This window comes from Agelaius tricolor, unplaced genomic scaffold (assembly GCF_023055355.1).
Source record: "Agelaius tricolor isolate 1412-34295 unplaced genomic scaffold, bAgeTri1.0.p SCAF_48, whole genome shotgun sequence".
Classification (NCBI taxonomy): domain Eukaryota; kingdom Metazoa; phylum Chordata; class Aves; order Passeriformes; family Icteridae; genus Agelaius; species Agelaius tricolor.
Window position 1 is genome coordinate 2,511,034 of NW_027269308.1, and position 17,556 is coordinate 2,528,589.

The window sequence follows — 17,556 nt, forward strand, 5'->3', positions numbered from 1 at the left end:
TGAAGAGCCTATCCTGTAATATGTACTTTTCATAACACCAAAGAAGCCATTTGCACCTTTAATAGACAGCTGAACACTCAGAAGGAAAGGCTCAGCTTGTTCACAGGGTGAGAAAGAAAGGATTCTTCCAGATGAGTTAAAGTTTCAGAAACTTTATTTCTTTACAATCCTACTCTATAATCCTGTAGGGTGGTATTTGCAGAAAAATGGACAGGCACTAAATGAACCAGCCTAACCTCTGGAGCTAACTAAACTAACTAACCTTCTAGAACTAGGTCAGGTTTTTAATAAAGCTGCATTCAACTTTGTGGATAAAAAGGTGAAGCAGAAGAGTTGCTGACAGACAAAGGGGTAGCAACCCAAATAAAATGACCCTTACAGCATCTACCAATTAGATTAAGGAAAAGATGCGTGCTTGCCTCAGGACAAAATAGAGCTACCAGTCAAGAGATGCTGGACAAAGTGCAGCAACCAACCAAACAATGCATGTCTATAGAAACCTTTAGGATAGGAACCAATTATAAACTATGTTTAGAAGCACAATAAACGGCTTGTCCTTGATTCACATTGAATTGTGCAGTCTTTTGTCTTTTCTCCACATACTCCTACTCTAAATCCTACTCTACAGTCCTACTCTAAATCCTACTCTAAGATGGCTATGGAGAACATGGTCCTGATATGATTATAGCACTGTTTGCTTCTCCATCCTCCTCTTCATTGAGATGATGAGTGGTCTCAGGGTGGATGCAGCCTCGGCTGATGTTACAAATGGATGCTGTTCACAAAAAAACCCCAAAAACCAAAAACAAATACAAAAAAAAAAAAAAAAAGAAAAAAGAAAAAAGAAAAAAGAAAACAAACAAAACCCCCCAAAAAAACCCAAAAGAAAATAAAACAAACAAACAAACAAACAAACAAACAAAAATACAAAAAGACAAAGAACAGTGAAGAGTGAACCATTACTTTCCAAGCTCAGTGCTTCACAGGCTCAATCGGGATTGCTCTGGGTCCTAAAAAGACCCAGAAAGAGGAGCAATGGCACCATCTGCTACCCAGCAGTCATGTGCAGGACCCTGCCATCACAGGCAAACCTGGCCCAGAATCCCACTCATCCATTTATTCAGGTTTCTTTATCTTGTTGGGATCTTTGCCCTGCCAGTGCTCTAGAAATGGTGCTTTCTGTCCCTGGGTTATCTTCCTTTCAGGAAACTCCAATGACTCACATAGGTCCCTGTCTTTGAAAGACAGGCACTGCGCTAATTCCCACAGGGACAGAAAGCAATGTCTACCTTTCCACGCCCTTCCCCTCGTGTGCTGGATGGCACCTTCCTTCCCAGCAGGGCCAGCCCAGTGGCACTGGGTCCTGCAGTTCCCTCTCTGCCACACAACCTGGCAGTAACCCTGGCGCAGTTCCCGTCTGCTTGAGCGTGCCAGGCAGCAGATGGGGCTGGGACAAGTCCCTCCCAGCTGTCCCTGTTTGTGTGCCAGAAACCTCCAAGGGTGGGCTGGGGGGCACAAACCAGGGCCCCTCAGAGGTCACAGTGAGCCCCCACAGCCCCTCCTGCCACAGCCAAATCTCTGACTGCTCAGCTGGGACTGGCTTCCTTGGGTTCCTCCACCACCATTTCATGTCTCTGTACCCTGCATTGCTCTGCTTCAATTCTTTTGCCATTGGATAAAACTGAACACTCCACCAAATTACAAAAGACGGCAACAGAAACAGTCAGAGGACAGAGCACCTCTCCGCTCAGGAAATGCGGAGAAGAGGTGGAGTTATTCAGTTTTGTGAAGAATAGGCCCCAGGGAGACTTTATTGCCACTTTCCAAGACTTCAGAGTAGCTTTGAAGAAAGTGGGGGACATCTTTAACAGGGTCGGTTACAATAGGATATGGACAAATATTTTTAAACACAAAGGGCATCTAATCAGAGTAGGTCTAAGGAAGAACTTGTTTACTCGGAGCATGGTGCCACCCTGGCACAGCTTGCCCCAAGAGCTTGTAGGTGCCCCATCCCTGCAACCATTCCGGCTCCAGTGGCAAAGGGCTCTGAGCAACCTGATCTCTTTAAAGATGTCCCTGCTCATTGCAGGACACTTGCACCACAGGACCTTTACAGGGCCCTGCCAGCCCAGCCCAGTCTAGGATTCCTCACTGTTTTCATTTGAAGAGCACCAAGAGTGGAGGTGAGGAGGAAGGGGGCTCATCTGATGCCTTGGACTTGAGTGGAGGAGGAGCCCGGCCCTCAGACCCTGTTTCACCTGCAGCCCCTTCACATTTTACCTGCAGGAGCTCCTTGGCAGACCAGCGCCGCGCCTCGTCTCTCTGCAGGCAGCAGCTCAGGAAGTCACGCAGGCAAGATGAGAATAGGTTGGGCTGCTGCAGCTTTTGTCTTCCTCCTGTGGCTATCAGGAGTTGAGGCTGGGGAAAAAGGAGACACCAGGCTACACCTGCTTCTTTCCTATCTGTAACTGCTCTCCTGGGTCCCATTGATTAAGCTCCACTCTGCAGTGGCAGTTTCTGCCCTGGCAGAGACCCAGAGATGACTTTCCTTTACCAACCAAAAACCCAAACTCCGATGCAGCCACAGCTTTTCCAACATCCCACAGATCTTGCCTTGGCAGCTGATTTCATTGACTGACCTAGTTAGTGGGAACTACATCACCACAAGCACATTTCCTTCCCTGAAGATTCATACCAGCTTGAGAGGCTTTTTGGAAGAAGGACTTTGCTATACTAACTCTACTATATCCAAGGGTTAGTACATGGAAAAGTATCTCTGCAGTGCTTCTTGGTCCCTTAAGAGTAGCTGCCATAAAACAAAACTAATCAAGCTTTTTGCTTTGTTCTTGAAAACAATGGGAATTGGAAGGAAAGAAAGGAAATCCACCAGGTGTTCCTCAGGTAAGGAAACAAACATTTGGAATCTCATCTTCAACACAGACACATTAAGATGCATGCACAAATGTACTGGGATGAAAACACCTGCTTGGACACACAGGAGCCACCTGCAGCTCTGTCTCTCAGCAGCCTGAAAATTTCTGCTTTCCTTACATGGAAAAGAAAAACTTTTCATGGTCAAATCAGAAGGAGAGGTTCCATCCCTACGGTCACCCTCTACTCATTTGGCTACTCAAGTCAATGCATTAATGGTAGGCCCATCCCAGAAAGTGCCAGGAAACAAATGGGAGGTTTTGGCAGGCTCTCCACATCACCAGGCTCTGGCTTGGTGACATGCAGAATATGGCTTGGGCTAGGAGAGAAACACGATCACTGAGTGTTTCAGCAGCACTGCACAAGAAGCAGAAGAGACTCTGTGGCCTTTACACCCTCATGCCCCAGTTTGAAGCATGTTTCCCAGTGAGAAGAAACTGCACAGTGGGGTAAGTTCCTCTCTAAAAACCAGGCCTTAGCAACTTTCTTGTGTTTGGGCTTCTTTTCTTCATTTCTGGAAATGTAACACCAGTTCTGAGAGGCTTGCCTTGTGGTTTTAGGGGCATCTTCACAGACAGACAAGTGGGAACAACTTGAAACCCAAAGCAAATGTTGCCTGAGAAGAGCTGGGGAGTGTTTGCCTGTGGTGAGGCTTGAGCTGTCTGGCAATCCCTTTCCATGATGTGCAGAAACATCCAGCTGCTCCCCAGAGCTCAGTCCCTCTGGGCACGCCGGCCTCTGGAAACACCTGACGATTCCAGCCTTTCTCCTGCTCAAGAGCATCTAACCTAAGCTGAGCTCCAGTTTCTTCAGCAAGGCCAAGGATGCTCACTTCCATGCAGCTGACAGTGTCCATGGAGCTCAGCAGGTCTTTCTGATACTCCTCAGGCCAAGGAATTACAGTGTAGATTGGCAAGACATTGGCTGATCGTTATCCAGTGTGGTTCGTGTGGAACCAAGCTCTAACATGCTGACAAGTCAGAGGGACAGAGCTCATTCTGCTTTTGCAAGATGGTATTTAGAAACATAGGACATCAACTTGGAACTATTCAAACCTCAACTTGCAGAATCCATCTCAAATAGACAAAAATATGAATGGCAAGAGGCCTTGGAGTCTCCATAAAAATGCCCACCACTGTAACGATAACTCTGTGCTTGTGGCACTGAAATAGATGGTGACCAAAGAGACTTTGCTATTATCCTCTTTAACCCAAAGGAGAATTTCAAATCCAGAAATGGCAATGCACTCCCCTTGTGTACAAATAATTTTTGCGGCTTTCTTTCCTTTTCCCACATCACCAGAGGTGACAAAGAGGGTTTTATCCTGACTCTCAGCTGAGCTCAGCCACTGGCCATGGTGGGGAGCTGGAGTCCTCCCTGTCATTAGAACTGTGCAGGCCAGGGATGGCCCTGCTCCTGTGGTAAAGAAACACAGCACCGGTGTCAACTGCCCACGTTGGATCCCAGCCCAGGCACCTGCCTGCAAGCTCATCAACTTGTTAAAGTACCAAGAAACAGCCAAGGGTTTGGCAAACAATTCTAACTGCAGTCGGAGAAAAACACATCCTAAACTTATCCAGGCCACCCACACACATGACTGAACCATGTACAGATGACTTGAAAGCCTGAAAGTTTCGAAGACCCACAGCATTTGGAAAAGATGCTACAGAATGGAAGAGAAGAGCTGTGTTTCAAAAATGAGAAAGCAAGCAGAACTGCTTGGGCATTGCTTTGGTAGTAGGTTTTTTCTCTTTTTCTTTTTTGTTTACTTTTCTTTTTCCTTTTTTCTTATGTTTTCTATAAAATTGAAACTCGGAAGGTCTAACCTCCATTTCTCAGGATATTTATCACATGTCTACCCTCTCCACTGAAAAATTCTTGTCCTTCAGAAACAGAGTTCCAACATTGTTCAAAAAACAAGTGAGAAATGTCAGGCATGGCTGGAGGCCAAAATGGCAGGTTTCTGAACTGGTTAGGTTTCTGAACTGCCACTTCCCTTTCTGATACAACCAAAGCTACAGCAGATGCTGATGTGTTGCAGGGGCATTTTTAGAAGGAGACCTTGGTGGAAGTGGTGCCAGCAGATGGCAATGGGATTTTGTCCAATGGCACACAGAACATGGGACAGGTGAGAAAGACAGTGGGATCAGTGAGTATTTGCACCTTACCAAGACAGGAGTTGCATTCCAGTGAGGAACTTCTCGTTCCACCATTTCGATGCCCACGATTCCCAAAGACCATATGTCCACTTTGGGGCCATATGGTTGACCTGTCACCACTTCAGGCGCCAGCCACCCAGGAGTGCCGGCCACGCAGCTCCACCTGCCCTGCTCAGGGGTGAGCTGAGCAAAGAGGCCAAAGTCAGCTGCGGAGAAAACAACAAACCATGAAAGCCAGCTCCAATTAGGAAACCAAGCAAAAGAATTCCCCACTCTCAGGCTAAGAATGTGCTGTTGAATCTCCTGGAGAACTGTGCACGCTCGATTTCCTTGGGGCTTTAGCCAAGGGAGTATGGAATTGGCCACTTCCAAAAAAACCCAGGTTTCTTAAGGCTGCTCACAGCAGTGGACTTTATGCCCCTGAAGCTTTAGATTGTAGCTCCCTCTGTCTGGAAGGGACACACACAGAGCAACGCCACTCTTGACTGCTTGTGGTTCCTTATACCTCTGTGCACGTTGCAACTGCGCCTTCAGCTCGCAGCAGGGGTCCCTGCACTGCCACCAGCACCATTTCTGGGGAGCTGGCAGTCACTCCAAGCAGCCCCACACCCACATCCCTGGAATGCTGCACCTGACCAAGAATATACTGACCCAGCTTGACAGAGCCGTCGGTTTTGAGAAGGATGTTGCAGCTCTTCACATCTTGGTGGATGATGCGGTTTGAGTGCAGAAAATGCAGTCCTTGCAGGCACTGAGCGAGAAAACAGAAACAGGAGGGCAAAAATGAGTGATGTGATTTCATCACACAAGAAAGGAAACAAAGAATCTAAAAGATTCCCTCTCCAGGGGAATGGGGAGTAATGGCAGAACAGTAATGGCCACTGAGAGGAAGAGCTTGCTGCTCCAACACTTGCAGAGCAGGACCTTTCTAAGGAAAGGCACGTCAGCTTTTGAAAGAGCAACAGCACCTGCTGTTGTAGGCTGTGCCCTGCAAACCAGCCAGGATGACTCCTGCTGCAGTGGATGTGCTTTTTCCATGCAGAGGACAAAGGAGGGGTTTTGAAAGGAAAAGTCCCTCCCTTTGGTGTGAAGCGGATCACTTTTGGGTGGGAGGCTGCATGACAAAGATTTTCTTGCTGGCCTCAGCACAGGCTTGGAAGTATCCCACCAGTCACTTTCTGGGAGCAAAGAGCATTTTGGCTGCACTACTATTCTTTTCAGCTGAGGACTGTGAGACATGAGTCTTTTTTCTTTGCTGATCATTTCAAATCCTGCCACCAGCACCTTTGCTTTTACAGGCAAGGAATGCAGTGAAGACAGACTCCAGGCAAACATTTAGAGAGGCAAGATGGAGAACAGCAAATACAAATACAAGAGACAGAGCGAGAATACAACAGCAGGAGATAAGAGTACTGGCACTGAGTACAGGGAGTGCAGGGGCACTGGCAGGCCTTTCACTTGAGATGCTTTTACTTGCCCATAGAATAGCAGCAACACAGAAACAAAGCTTGGCACAGGAAATCACTCCAGCTCTGAGCCCCTGTTTCCCAGACAATCCTGCCCAAGCCCTTGGAAACACGGATGGGATTGCTGACCTCCCGACTGATGGCTGCCATCTCATCTTCAGACAGGTAGGTCTTGCTGATGACATTGCTCAGAGTGCCTCCATCCATGTACTCCATAACCAGCCAGAGCTCCTCACCCACAAGGTAGCTGAAAGAAGGAAACAAGGGCGTGGAGATGAATGTACATGGCTAAGTTGCTGTTTGGAAAAGGTGGGTTGATTCTTCTTTTCAGGTCCCTTTGAGACAAAGACAAAATAAAGGAATAGACATTCCCTCTTGGCTGAGCATTGTTTGCCATCTGTGCAGTCTCAAGGAGAAAGGCACAGCTGTGAAAAAGGAGATGTCTTAGATGGGCAGCAAGCAAAATGTGCAGTTTAGTAACAGCCCAGATAAAAAACCTGTCACGCATGGTGTTTCTGGAAAAAAGCACCTAGTCTTCCTGGCATGCATAGCAATGGAAAACAGTGGCAACAATCCAAGGGAAATCCTTGTTAGTTTACCTGGACCTAAGAAGACACTTGAAAAAAATCAAGCTCCAAAACAAAGTGGTGGCTGTGAATATAGAGATCATTGATTTAGTAAGACACGACTCATCCGGGTTTTTGAACAATTTTCAAATACCATGTGCCAGCGAAGACTCATGCAGACAAAATGCAATCTCTTCCCATCCACTGGAGATGAAAAGAGCAATAATAATTAGCCAATAATTACAGCTCTATTTTCTGCCAGTGACCAAAGTGGGATTTTACCTTGCATGTTTGCAATATGTGAACAAACATTCATGGGACAAAAGCACAACTCACCTGTCTAAACAATTGACCAGGTTGGGATTCCTATTCACCTTCATGACCATGAGTTCATTGACTTTTAGTTCCTTCTTCCTCAGTCCTTGAAGATGTATTTTCTTTATGGCCACCTAAAATGACATTGAAAATCAGTAACTTGAGAGGTTGGTGGCACAAGACCACAAGGCACATGGAGCGAGTGATTTTGCAACGACACAGCTGAGCTGTGCCAAACTGCCTTGTGATTAGGCACTGCAGTAATTAGGAACTGACGTTCCAACAGCCCATTTCTCTGCTCCCTTGGGAGCCAGTTACAGGACACGTGGGGCCACTGACATTTTGCCTTGACCACTTGGTAACAGCGGTGTCTCAGTTATCACCCACAAAGCTCTGACCACACTCTCTGCTGCTTTGTTTGCGACTCAGAAGAAGCAATCCATGCCTTAAAACTCTGTGGATACATCTTGGGCTATGGGCAGGGCTTAGGGCTTTCAGGGACGCCTTGCAGATCTCTCCCTGTGTGCAGTTCCCAAGTGCAGCAGGTGGCTAAGGAACCACCAGTAACTTTCAGATGTATTTGCTGGCAGCCAGAAATGAGAATTCAGGACTCTGAAGCTGTGCCCCAAAGAGCAGTGAGGTGCTCGAAGGCACCACCTTTGTTTCAGCAATGGAGAGCGAGTGAGCGCGTCCTTCTCTGAAAGGAGCCGCTGCCCTCCGTGCCTTCCTTCTGGCAGCTGAGGAGGACAAAGTCCCAAATGCATTTTGTGGGCTGGCACCAGTCTGTGCTTCTTGTGCCTTTTCAGCACAGCTCTGCCCAAAGCTCCAGCCACAGCTCACACCAGAAGGGAAGGCCCTCGAGTGCAGCAGAATCTGCAGGTGCTGTTGACAGTTACCTCTCCTCCTGTGGCAGTGTCGAGTGCTTTACAAACATCTCCAAAAGTCCTAGAAACAAAAGAGAAGCAGAGAAAGGAGAAGCCATTTAGATCTTGCAGTGAAAGCCAGCCCACGCAGGAGATCTGTGCTGTAAATGCCTAAGACCTGCAGGACACTGGAAGCATGGAGATGTCTTTGACAATGCCTTCTGAGCACACTTAGAAATTCTGATCAGCACTGACAATCTAAGCCCAGTGCCTGAACACATTTGCAGCTTGTCTGACTTCACACTTGATACCTATTCCACCAGCAAAACACCTGATGCATAGTTTGGTAAAATTAACATTGCTTGGACTCACCCACTGCCAATATTTTCCAGTTCAATGTATTTTATAATAGGATTTTCCATCTTCGCCATTCTCCCTGAGGGAAACAAAATGCAAGATGTTCACTTTAAAGCAGAGATCCCAGCTTCTAGGAGATACAAAAGGCAGCCCCACTGTCTGGGGCTCTGAGCCCTCCCTTTGTGGACAGCTGGCTAAGAACAACAGGAACAGGAACTGGAACAACAAGAAAAGAACAGCAGGTCCACAGCACAAGTGGCTGGCACAGAGACTGATTTCTAGCATCCTTTGAAGTGAGAGACCTCTTGACAGCAGACACACAGGGAAGCACAGGGAGATACATTCATAGACCAGAAGAGAACACCTACCAAGGCAAGTAAGTTTGTCATCTAGAAACATTAAGGAGAGCTGGAACTAACAGTGCCTTTGTTTTCTTGGGAATAAACACTGTGAGATTTAGAAAAGGTTTCCTACTTGCTAAGATTAAATGCACCTGGACATCTAGAATCAATTCCTCTGAACAGATGTCAAGTTCAGAACAGGAGGAATTATTGCCAAGTGTTCCCATCTTTTCCAGCTTGCAGCAGTTTGCCAGAAGAACGCCTCTGCGTTTGTAAACCAGAGCAGCTCATGCTAGAAGCAATCCCGACGGGGCTTTCAGCATCAGGGCTCTCACCCTTTATGAGCAGGCTGAGCTCAAAGACGCCCTTGCCCGTGCCCCGCGTGAAGAACCACGCCGCTTCTCTCCACCCCGACAGCGCGGATCAGTCGCTCCCATTGCACTCGCCCTCTCGGCACCGCACACGTCCCCATCCTCCCAACTCGGCACGGCGGGCATGGGCACAGAGGACAGCAGTGCTCCTCAGGCGCCCTGTGACACAGAGAGCTGCCCAGAGGAGATGCTGACCCTCTTGTGAGTCCGGGCCGTGCGACGCAGCAGCCGGCCCAGAGAAGGGGCTGCTGCCTCAGGCAGCTCCGCGCTGCAGCAGCCGGGCAGCAGCGGGACCCTCCCAGCTAAGGAAGGCTCCAGCCTCTGCACTCCCACCAGCCCTCAGGGGCAGGGCAGCGACCACAACAGGGCTGGCAAAGGCCAAGCATGAGCACTGACAGGCACTGACTGGAAGAAGCCAGAGGGAGCCTGAGCCCTGTACAAGCTGTTGCCCCCATTCAGGACACAATAGGATGGGCTTTGAGATCGGCCACACCGAGGCGCAGATCAGTGCCCTTTTTGTCCCAACAGGTGATGGTAGACACAGAATCCACTGGGCTCTCTTCTCAACCCTACCAGATCTTATCTGAGAGCACAGCACTGGCAGCTGTTAAGGGCAAGAAGCAGATTCATTGGGTTGTGCTGCAGAATCACAAAGGGCTTGATGTGTTCTCCTAGAGACTGATCTCAGCAGGGATTCTGCCAGTGGCTAGGACTCAAGCAGTCACAGCCTTCTGCTGATCCAGGAACAATCCCTGCTTCTGCTTTCGGCAGAGAGGGAAGCCCAGGCAAACTCCAGCCAGTCTAAGCTGCCCTCAGAGGCAGCAGGAACACCCAGAGCTCTCTCTTGCTGCCTCGGAGCAACGCCAGCACTTCTGTGACACTAAACCGAGGAGAACCCTTTGGTACAGCTATGCTGACACGTGCACACAATACACTGTCCCTCGGATAAGAAAGATACCAGACGTACTCAGTTGCTCCAGGGAGTCACCCGCCATCTCCTGTTGCTGAGCAGCAGCTGGGTCAGCACGGGAGGTGAACCAAGTGCTCAGGCTCCACTTCTTCAGCTGGAGAGCAAAGGCTCCTTGGGATGGCACTGCTGCTTCTGCAGCAGCTTCAGTGTCAGAGTCGGTGTAGGTCTGAGACAAGAAATGAGTTTATGTCAGGAAAGTGTGGCAGAGATTGCCCTGAAATGCAAGAGAGATTGCCATTTGAAATGCAAGCCCTTAGGAAGCTGCTGTCAGCCACATGCAGAGCTCTTCAACTGGATTGCTTTGGATGTCCACTTGTGAAACCAAATGGTCAAAACCAAAGGCTGGTTTTACTCAAGGTCATAGCCAGTTTCTTGTTCTAAAGGATGACTGCAGCAACGACCACTCCACTTCCTCCCAAAGACTCCTTTCCCCCTCCTAGGTCTGCAGATACATTTGCAGCTCCTCATTCTAATGTTCTACCTCCTGCCATGAAATTCTCTTTTTCTGCACCTTCCTCGGGAGGTGCTCATCCTGCAGCATCTCTGGATGGTTCAGTTCCTGGGCCTCATGCCAGCCTCGGGGCTCTTGGTTGCCCGTCATTTGCTGGAGCTCTCTGCAGGCTGCCAGGTAGGATGGCAACACTTCCACCTCAAGTCAAACAGAACAAAGCAGTCAGAGACTACAGCTTGTCCCTGTCAGCCAGGAGTCATCGACTGGGAAGAAAGTAAAGAAAAGGACAGGAGCAGATTCACAAGGGATACAGACAGCTTGTAGCTCGTATTCCAGATCTATGTGAGTGACCATGTTCACCTGCAAAAACACCTCAAGAAACAAGGTCACCTGGAAGAAGCCAGCAGGAGCTCATTCGGATGAGTGCTGGCTAAATGGCCAAGGGAGTAATGCCACTGTCTAGAGCATCAGCTGAGATTCAGCAGACCAGGAAGTGCCCTTCAGAGCAGCTCTGACAGAGGCCTCATCAGGATGGCCTCAGAGGCATCACCCACCCCCTGCTGCTCTGCACTGGAAAGGCAAGGAGGGCAGAAACCACCCCTTGGGTGACTGCAGTGGCTATTGCTGTTTCACTCACTTGCTTTTCTAGAGCCTTTTGTTCCTGAAGGAGGCGATTAATTTTCTCTTTGATGATTTTAATTTTTTCGTCTAGCCTCTTCTTCCTTGCCTTGATCCTAGCCTCAGTTTCCTGCAGCTGTGCCTGCACCTGTTCATCAATTTTCTGTAAACAACAACGGAAAGGACTCTCTTTCATGAGTGGAGTGGCTGCCATTCCTTCCTTCACCTGTTTTTGTTGATTGCCCCTCTGCATAGGGAGATTCTTCTCCTCTTGGATGTCTTCATTCCTCCTCTTTGCTGCCATGATGTCACTCTGAGCTTCAGGCAGCTCTGCTTGTGGCTCTGCCTTGATGTTCTGTACACACAAAAGCAGAGCAAGTGACTGAGAGCTGCCATCAAGATCAGCTTTTCCCTCTTTTAGCCTCAAAATCACATTTATTCAGCCCCTTCTTTCTGCTTCCCTCCCCAGCTCTGCTTCCACTGTAACCATCCTGTCCCGGTGCTGATCTCTGCAGATTCCAAGGCTCTGTCCTTTCAGTGCCTGTGGGACTTCCTGGCCTCCTCAGTCCCAGGAGCTCTGGTTTATGCCCCTCTTCCTGCCCTTCCCTCTGTCCCCTGGCCAGTCAGGCTTACCTGGCCATTCTCCTGTGGCTCTTCCACCTGCTGCCTGAGCTGCTCTTCCTGCTCTCGGGCAGGGAACAGCTCTCCCTGAATCTGGCATGGCATCTCAGATAAGGCAGTCTGCTCCTGCTCTTTCTCTAGAAGCACCTGCACAGAAAGCAAGAGAAGATGGGTTTCAACTTCCCGTACGACCTTTGTGGGCCAAGACTCAAAGACTGCTGGGCTCACACGCTCCCAAAGCACTGTGCTCCTGCTCTGCTGGGTCCTTCTCTGCCCGTGGGGAGGCACAGATTCCAAAGTGACCCTGGCCCTACAATCAGGGGCCATCTGGGGCTGAAGCTCCAACAGCCTCTCAGGCAGCTGACAGGGAAGGTGTGGCATTTCTCAAGGGTCTGGTGAGGGCCTCCCTCTGCTTCTGCCATGTCCTCTTTGTCTTTCAGTGGTGACTGACACCCCGCCCTGTCCCACAGCTCCATCCTGGCCCTGCAGGTGGCTTCCTGGGTGAGCTCACTCCTTGTGAGAGACACTTCTGGAGTTCACATTCCCTTCAGGCCTGCACCAGCATTCCTCCTTCCTGACATCTACACTCTTGTTACAAAATGGGGTCATTCAGGAGATAAGGATGCATGCAAAGATCTCTGATGGAAGCCAGAGAACCTCTATGGCCATCTCAGTATATGGAGGAGGACCAAGGTGTTTCTTCTCCCTCTTTTGTCAACTGAGAATTCTGACCAGCAGTAACAGAGTTTCTCATAAGGCCCCATTAACAAATGCACTTACACAGCCCTGGGGATGCCAGCGAAGGAAACCATGTGTCATGTAATGCATGTATGGGCAAAGTCACCAGACCCCAACTACAGCATGGGATAGTTCCACTCCCTTAGGACATGCAAAAATTTAAAGGATAAAAAGAAGGCTTCAGGTCAGAAAAGGCTGGAGTAGGGAAACATGAGGGGAAAAAACAACCATCTCTGGAGGGGGAAACATCTCTGCCTGCTCAGGATCAGTCAATGGAACTTGTCTCTACTCCTCTCCTGAAGGGATGCCTTTAGGTGAGCTTTGCATCTTCCACTGCTTTGGAGCAGAGCCAGGAAGATTCAAATAGATAGATAGACAGACAGATCTCACTTTTATAATCTCTCTTTACTGTACTGTGGTATTTACATTCTTTGAACACAGAGAGATATAATTCTCTCTCCTAGGTTTTTTTTAAGGGGAGGTAGTGAGAAACTTAGAGAAGAAGAGAAAACAATCATTATCTCTACTTGCTGTTCTTGTTGTTTAGTACATGTAGAATGTGTTCTAGTGATTGTTTACTGAAAGTGATTTGTTAATTGGATTTTAGTGATAGTTGTTTAGCTTGATTAGCCAATTAGATAAAAGCTGTGTCATGACTGTCTGGAGACAGTCACAAGTTTTTCTTTAGTAGCTTTTTAGTATAGTATCTCTTTAGTATAGTTTTAATATAGTACTAGTGTGATATAACGTAGCTTAAGAAAGCATTTGTTTAACCTTCTAAATCACAGAGTCAAAGCACATTATTCACCACGTGGGGGGTCACCCTGAATCAATACTGTCCTTTCTGTCGCTACACACATCAACACTCGGTAGCAGTGCCCCGATCTGCAGCCATCCTGAACTTGCTCTCCTGTTGCTTCAGTAACCCACACTCTTGGGGAATCTGGAGCGTGTGGGTCCTTATGGAATGCAATCAGACCCAGAGCGTTGCACTGGGAACTGCACTCTTTGTGCATCTGTGCTCGGGCAAGTTCTTCTCTTGGACTCGAGCACACTGATGGTGCTAAAGTGGCTGGAATCAGAAATGCAGCCCAGCCCCTCCCAGCTCCTCTAATCTCTGAGCACCAGCTGGAATGCAAGGGCATTGATTTCCTGCTCAATTCCCAAATACAACACACACTGATTCCCTGGGCTGCCAAAAGACACGGGAGCCGTTAACCTGAAAGTGATGTGTTTCCACCAGTGCTGGAAAAGGGCAGGAAAGATTGAGAAAAAGCTCCCTTGCTCCCTGGAGAAGGAGAAATTACACAAGGCTTCTCCTTCTAGCAAACAAACAAACAAATAAACAAACAAAATATGAAAGTGTTACCTACTCCAGTGTCTAAAGCACTTGGATGCAGTGAAGGGATGTTTGGCAGGGAAACAGCCCTTGTGCTGAGCATTGGATCTATGGATCTAAGGCAGGGATCTATGGAAGTCTGCCTGAAGGTCCCTCATGAGCCCCCATTGTCCAGGCTAAAGCTCCCTCAGCACCTCCTCGCTGGCCTTGTGCTGCACCCCCTTGCCCAGCTCCCCTGTCCTTCTGTGCACGCGCTGCAGCCCCTCAAGGACTTTCTGCTTCCCAGGGCCCACAGCTGCACCCAGCACTGCAGCGGTGGCCGCAGCGCTGCCCAGCACAGGCCACGCTCGCTGCCCTGCTCCTGCTGCCCCCCTGCTGCTGACACGGCCACCGTGCCCTGGCCCTTCTTGGCCCCCTGGCCACACGCTGCCTCATCTTCAGCGGCTCAAGGCCGCCAGCCCTGCGTCCTTTTGGCCCACGCAGCTTCCCAGCCACAAAGGTGCCCATTTCACTTCAGATACAGCAGGCATCATTGCAAGGTGTACATCCTGGTTTTAGCATTACAAGACAGCAGTCAAGGACTTGCAGCTTTGCTCCCACTCCAGGCTCCAATGCAGTTTTCAAAGCAAACTACACAATAGAAGGTATCAACAGACACATGCAGCGTCTGGGTTTTGCCTCAGAAGAAGGGTTCAGAACTACTCACTTTGTTTCTTTTGCCACACTAGACAAGAATGCCCCCCCCAGCTTCACGGACAACACAGTCATCTCCTTGCAGCTTATCAAAGACCAAGAAACAGGCAGATTCAGAGCACCTATCTGCTCTGCTACTGGCTGCTCTGCCTGAAGAGGCAGAAGAGCAACCTGACAACAAAGGCACCAAAATCCCTGACTTCAAGCAGCAGCTCTACATCCCCAGCGTGTCTCTGAAATAGTCCCAAGTAAGCACACCCAAGAAGTTTGTGGGGACAAAGCACCACAAAGAGCTTGTGTGGTCAGATCAGCATTTTTTTGTGCCTGCAGCTACTTGGCCAGTCCGTGCAGGGGGACAGGTCCCTCCACGCCACAGTGTCCCCTGGGTATCTGACAAGGCTGAGCACAGTGTCTTTGACATGCTCCCTGCTCTGGGATCAGGGAGCATTCATGCTCCAGGCTGGCCCCTGTCCAAATGCCAGGAAGCTGCTGCCTAAGCATGACAGATCAAAGCCCATTGTCCAGCTGTCACAGGCTGGGGGCAATCACCAGGTCCTGGCAGGACTCCAGCACTCAGCATCCTCAGCCAGCCACAGCAAGTGCCGGCTGGTCAGAAACTTGCAGCTCTGCCTTGCACCAAAGACAGTAGCACACACAACTGGCACTTACTGGCTCAGAATGGTCAGGCTGTGGTGTGACCACAGCTGGAGGCTGGCGCTCATCCACCTCATTTGCCTCCTCTTTGGCCTCCTCTCCATGAGCAGAGGGAGCCAGAGGAGAGACTGCTGTTGGTTCTGTGATCTGTGGACAAACAGCAGTGTGAGGGACAGAAAGTTACCTATAATTTATAACCTTATTTCTATTCAGCACTTTATTCTATTCAGCTCTATTTCTACAACCAGCTGTACTAAGGACAAATCAGAAACTTTGAGAACAATGGGATTCTAAGTCACTGCGACTGAATTTAAATGGGCTAATTCAACAGAATTGCTAATAGTTCTGAATTAAACATTATGCCCTGGCTACTATCAAGAAGCAACATTCTCTCTGCAAAATGAGCTTTTCATTCCTTGAAAGTTCTGAAATGGAAAATCAGGAAAAAGCCAGCGATGCCTTTGTTATTGCTGCTGCAGACATGGAAATGGATTTTCTTTCAGCCTACCCAGCTGGCCCTCTACACTCTGCGGCCACAGGCCAAGCTCACAGCTTGCTCTTCAATTCTTAAGCACCAGGAACATGAAATGTTCCTTTCTCACTCACCTCAGGATCAGCACCTCTGAATACACGGATCATGTGATCTGGAGTGGGCAAGGGAAAATGAACAAGGGCTGTGAGAAAACTGCCTGGGCTGCTGAATCCCACAGAAGAGAAGAAGTCAACCCAAACAGAGAGTATTTTTCTTTATCAACATCCCTTCACGTGACATACTTCTTTCACACAGCCAGCAAGAGATCAGGACAATAATCTTGGTTGTGCCTACACTTCGGCCTGTTTAGCCAGTAAATGAATACAAACGTGATCAAGAAAACGCAAATTGTTCTTCAACACTCAATGCTTCTGTTCTGTTCAACAGATAAAGCAGCTCTTGTTCTCTTGTCTTTCAGGTACTTTTTTAAAAAACAGAAGTTGCATGCACTAATTCCCATTAAGTTGCTGAAAACAGTCACCCAGAAAAGCTTCCCCAAAATCCCCCTGAGCTGTGGCAGTTCTACTGTGAAACAGCACAGCAGCAGCTCCAGGGCTCAGGAGCAGACACTCATGGCTTTAGAGTTTGCACTTCACTGCAAAGGGAATCACTATTTTAGCACTCAGTTAAGGGTCAAAATAGACAGTCAAATCCTTTCATTACAAAATTTAGAATAAAAGAAGCTTTCCCTCAGTTCTGGGGAGAACTACAAAGTCTTTAGAAGGCCTTCTGAGAAGGCCTCCCAGTCTGCATTTTGGAAGTTGTCCTGCTTGATCCAGCAAACTGAGGAAATGACAGACTCTGCTGCCACAGACTCTCCCTGGAGGGAACGGAAGCCCTGCAGGTTCCCTTGCAAATGCTGCCCCTGTGGCTACAGGCACCCCCTTTTTAGCTGAACGCCCTGACAGGAGCTTTACCAAACCACTGGCATCCTAATGCTCTTTCTCTTTCAAAATCAACCCAGTCACTAAGAAAGAGCAGGAAGACATGCAAAAGCCAGGTTAGCTTACACCCTAACCTAAATAGAGTTGAAACCTCTACTTACTTGCCAGGCTAGTCATGAAATAGGCGGAATAAACAGTGCCATACATGGTGCAAACTGCAGCAGCGAGTTGCTCAATCATTGTAGCACTGTTGTTCAAGTTTACCCCAACACTACAAAAGCCAAGACTCCTGCAGCTACACACTGACAAAGGCCACAATCAGGAGGATGCTCCTGATCTCAGCAAGCCCTAGGGCTGCTCTGGCACTGAGGCCTTCCGTGCAACAAGGCAACCTTCTGATGTCACCACGACGATGTGGCAACCATGCCCTGATATCACAAAGCAAAGTATGACAAAGCAGAGCATCACAAAGCATGTTAGTCTGTGAATTTATGCAAAGCAGTAACCAACCTCCCCTACAGCAAACACAAAATGGCCTCGGAAGTTCTCCTCTGACACAAAGCAGCACAAACTCCCCCCATGGGCCAAACCCTGTTGTTGAAGGGATCCAAGAGGAACTCCAAGAGTGCCCCAAGCACCTACAGCCTATACCCCAAGTGAGCATTCAGATGGGACCCAAGCAAAGGA

General features: G+C 48.7%; 1 protein-coding gene across 1 annotated transcript; it reads right to left on the minus strand.

The window, feature by feature from the left end:
* Window positions 1-561: 561 nt before the first annotated feature.
* Window positions 562-17,344, minus strand: LOC139604254 (serine/threonine-protein kinase PAK 3-like). The gene is given in 12 exon segments (XM_071455349.1): window positions 562-775; window positions 2,281-2,418; window positions 5,100-5,296; window positions 5,742-5,841; window positions 6,686-6,803; window positions 7,459-7,571; window positions 11,428-11,763; window positions 12,042-12,176; window positions 15,469-15,600; window positions 16,060-16,097; window positions 17,031-17,178; window positions 17,180-17,344. Coding segments are annotated over 12 exon segments (1,713 nt in total). The 3' UTR covers window positions 562-682.
* Between the last annotated feature and the right edge of the window lie 212 nt (window positions 17,345-17,556).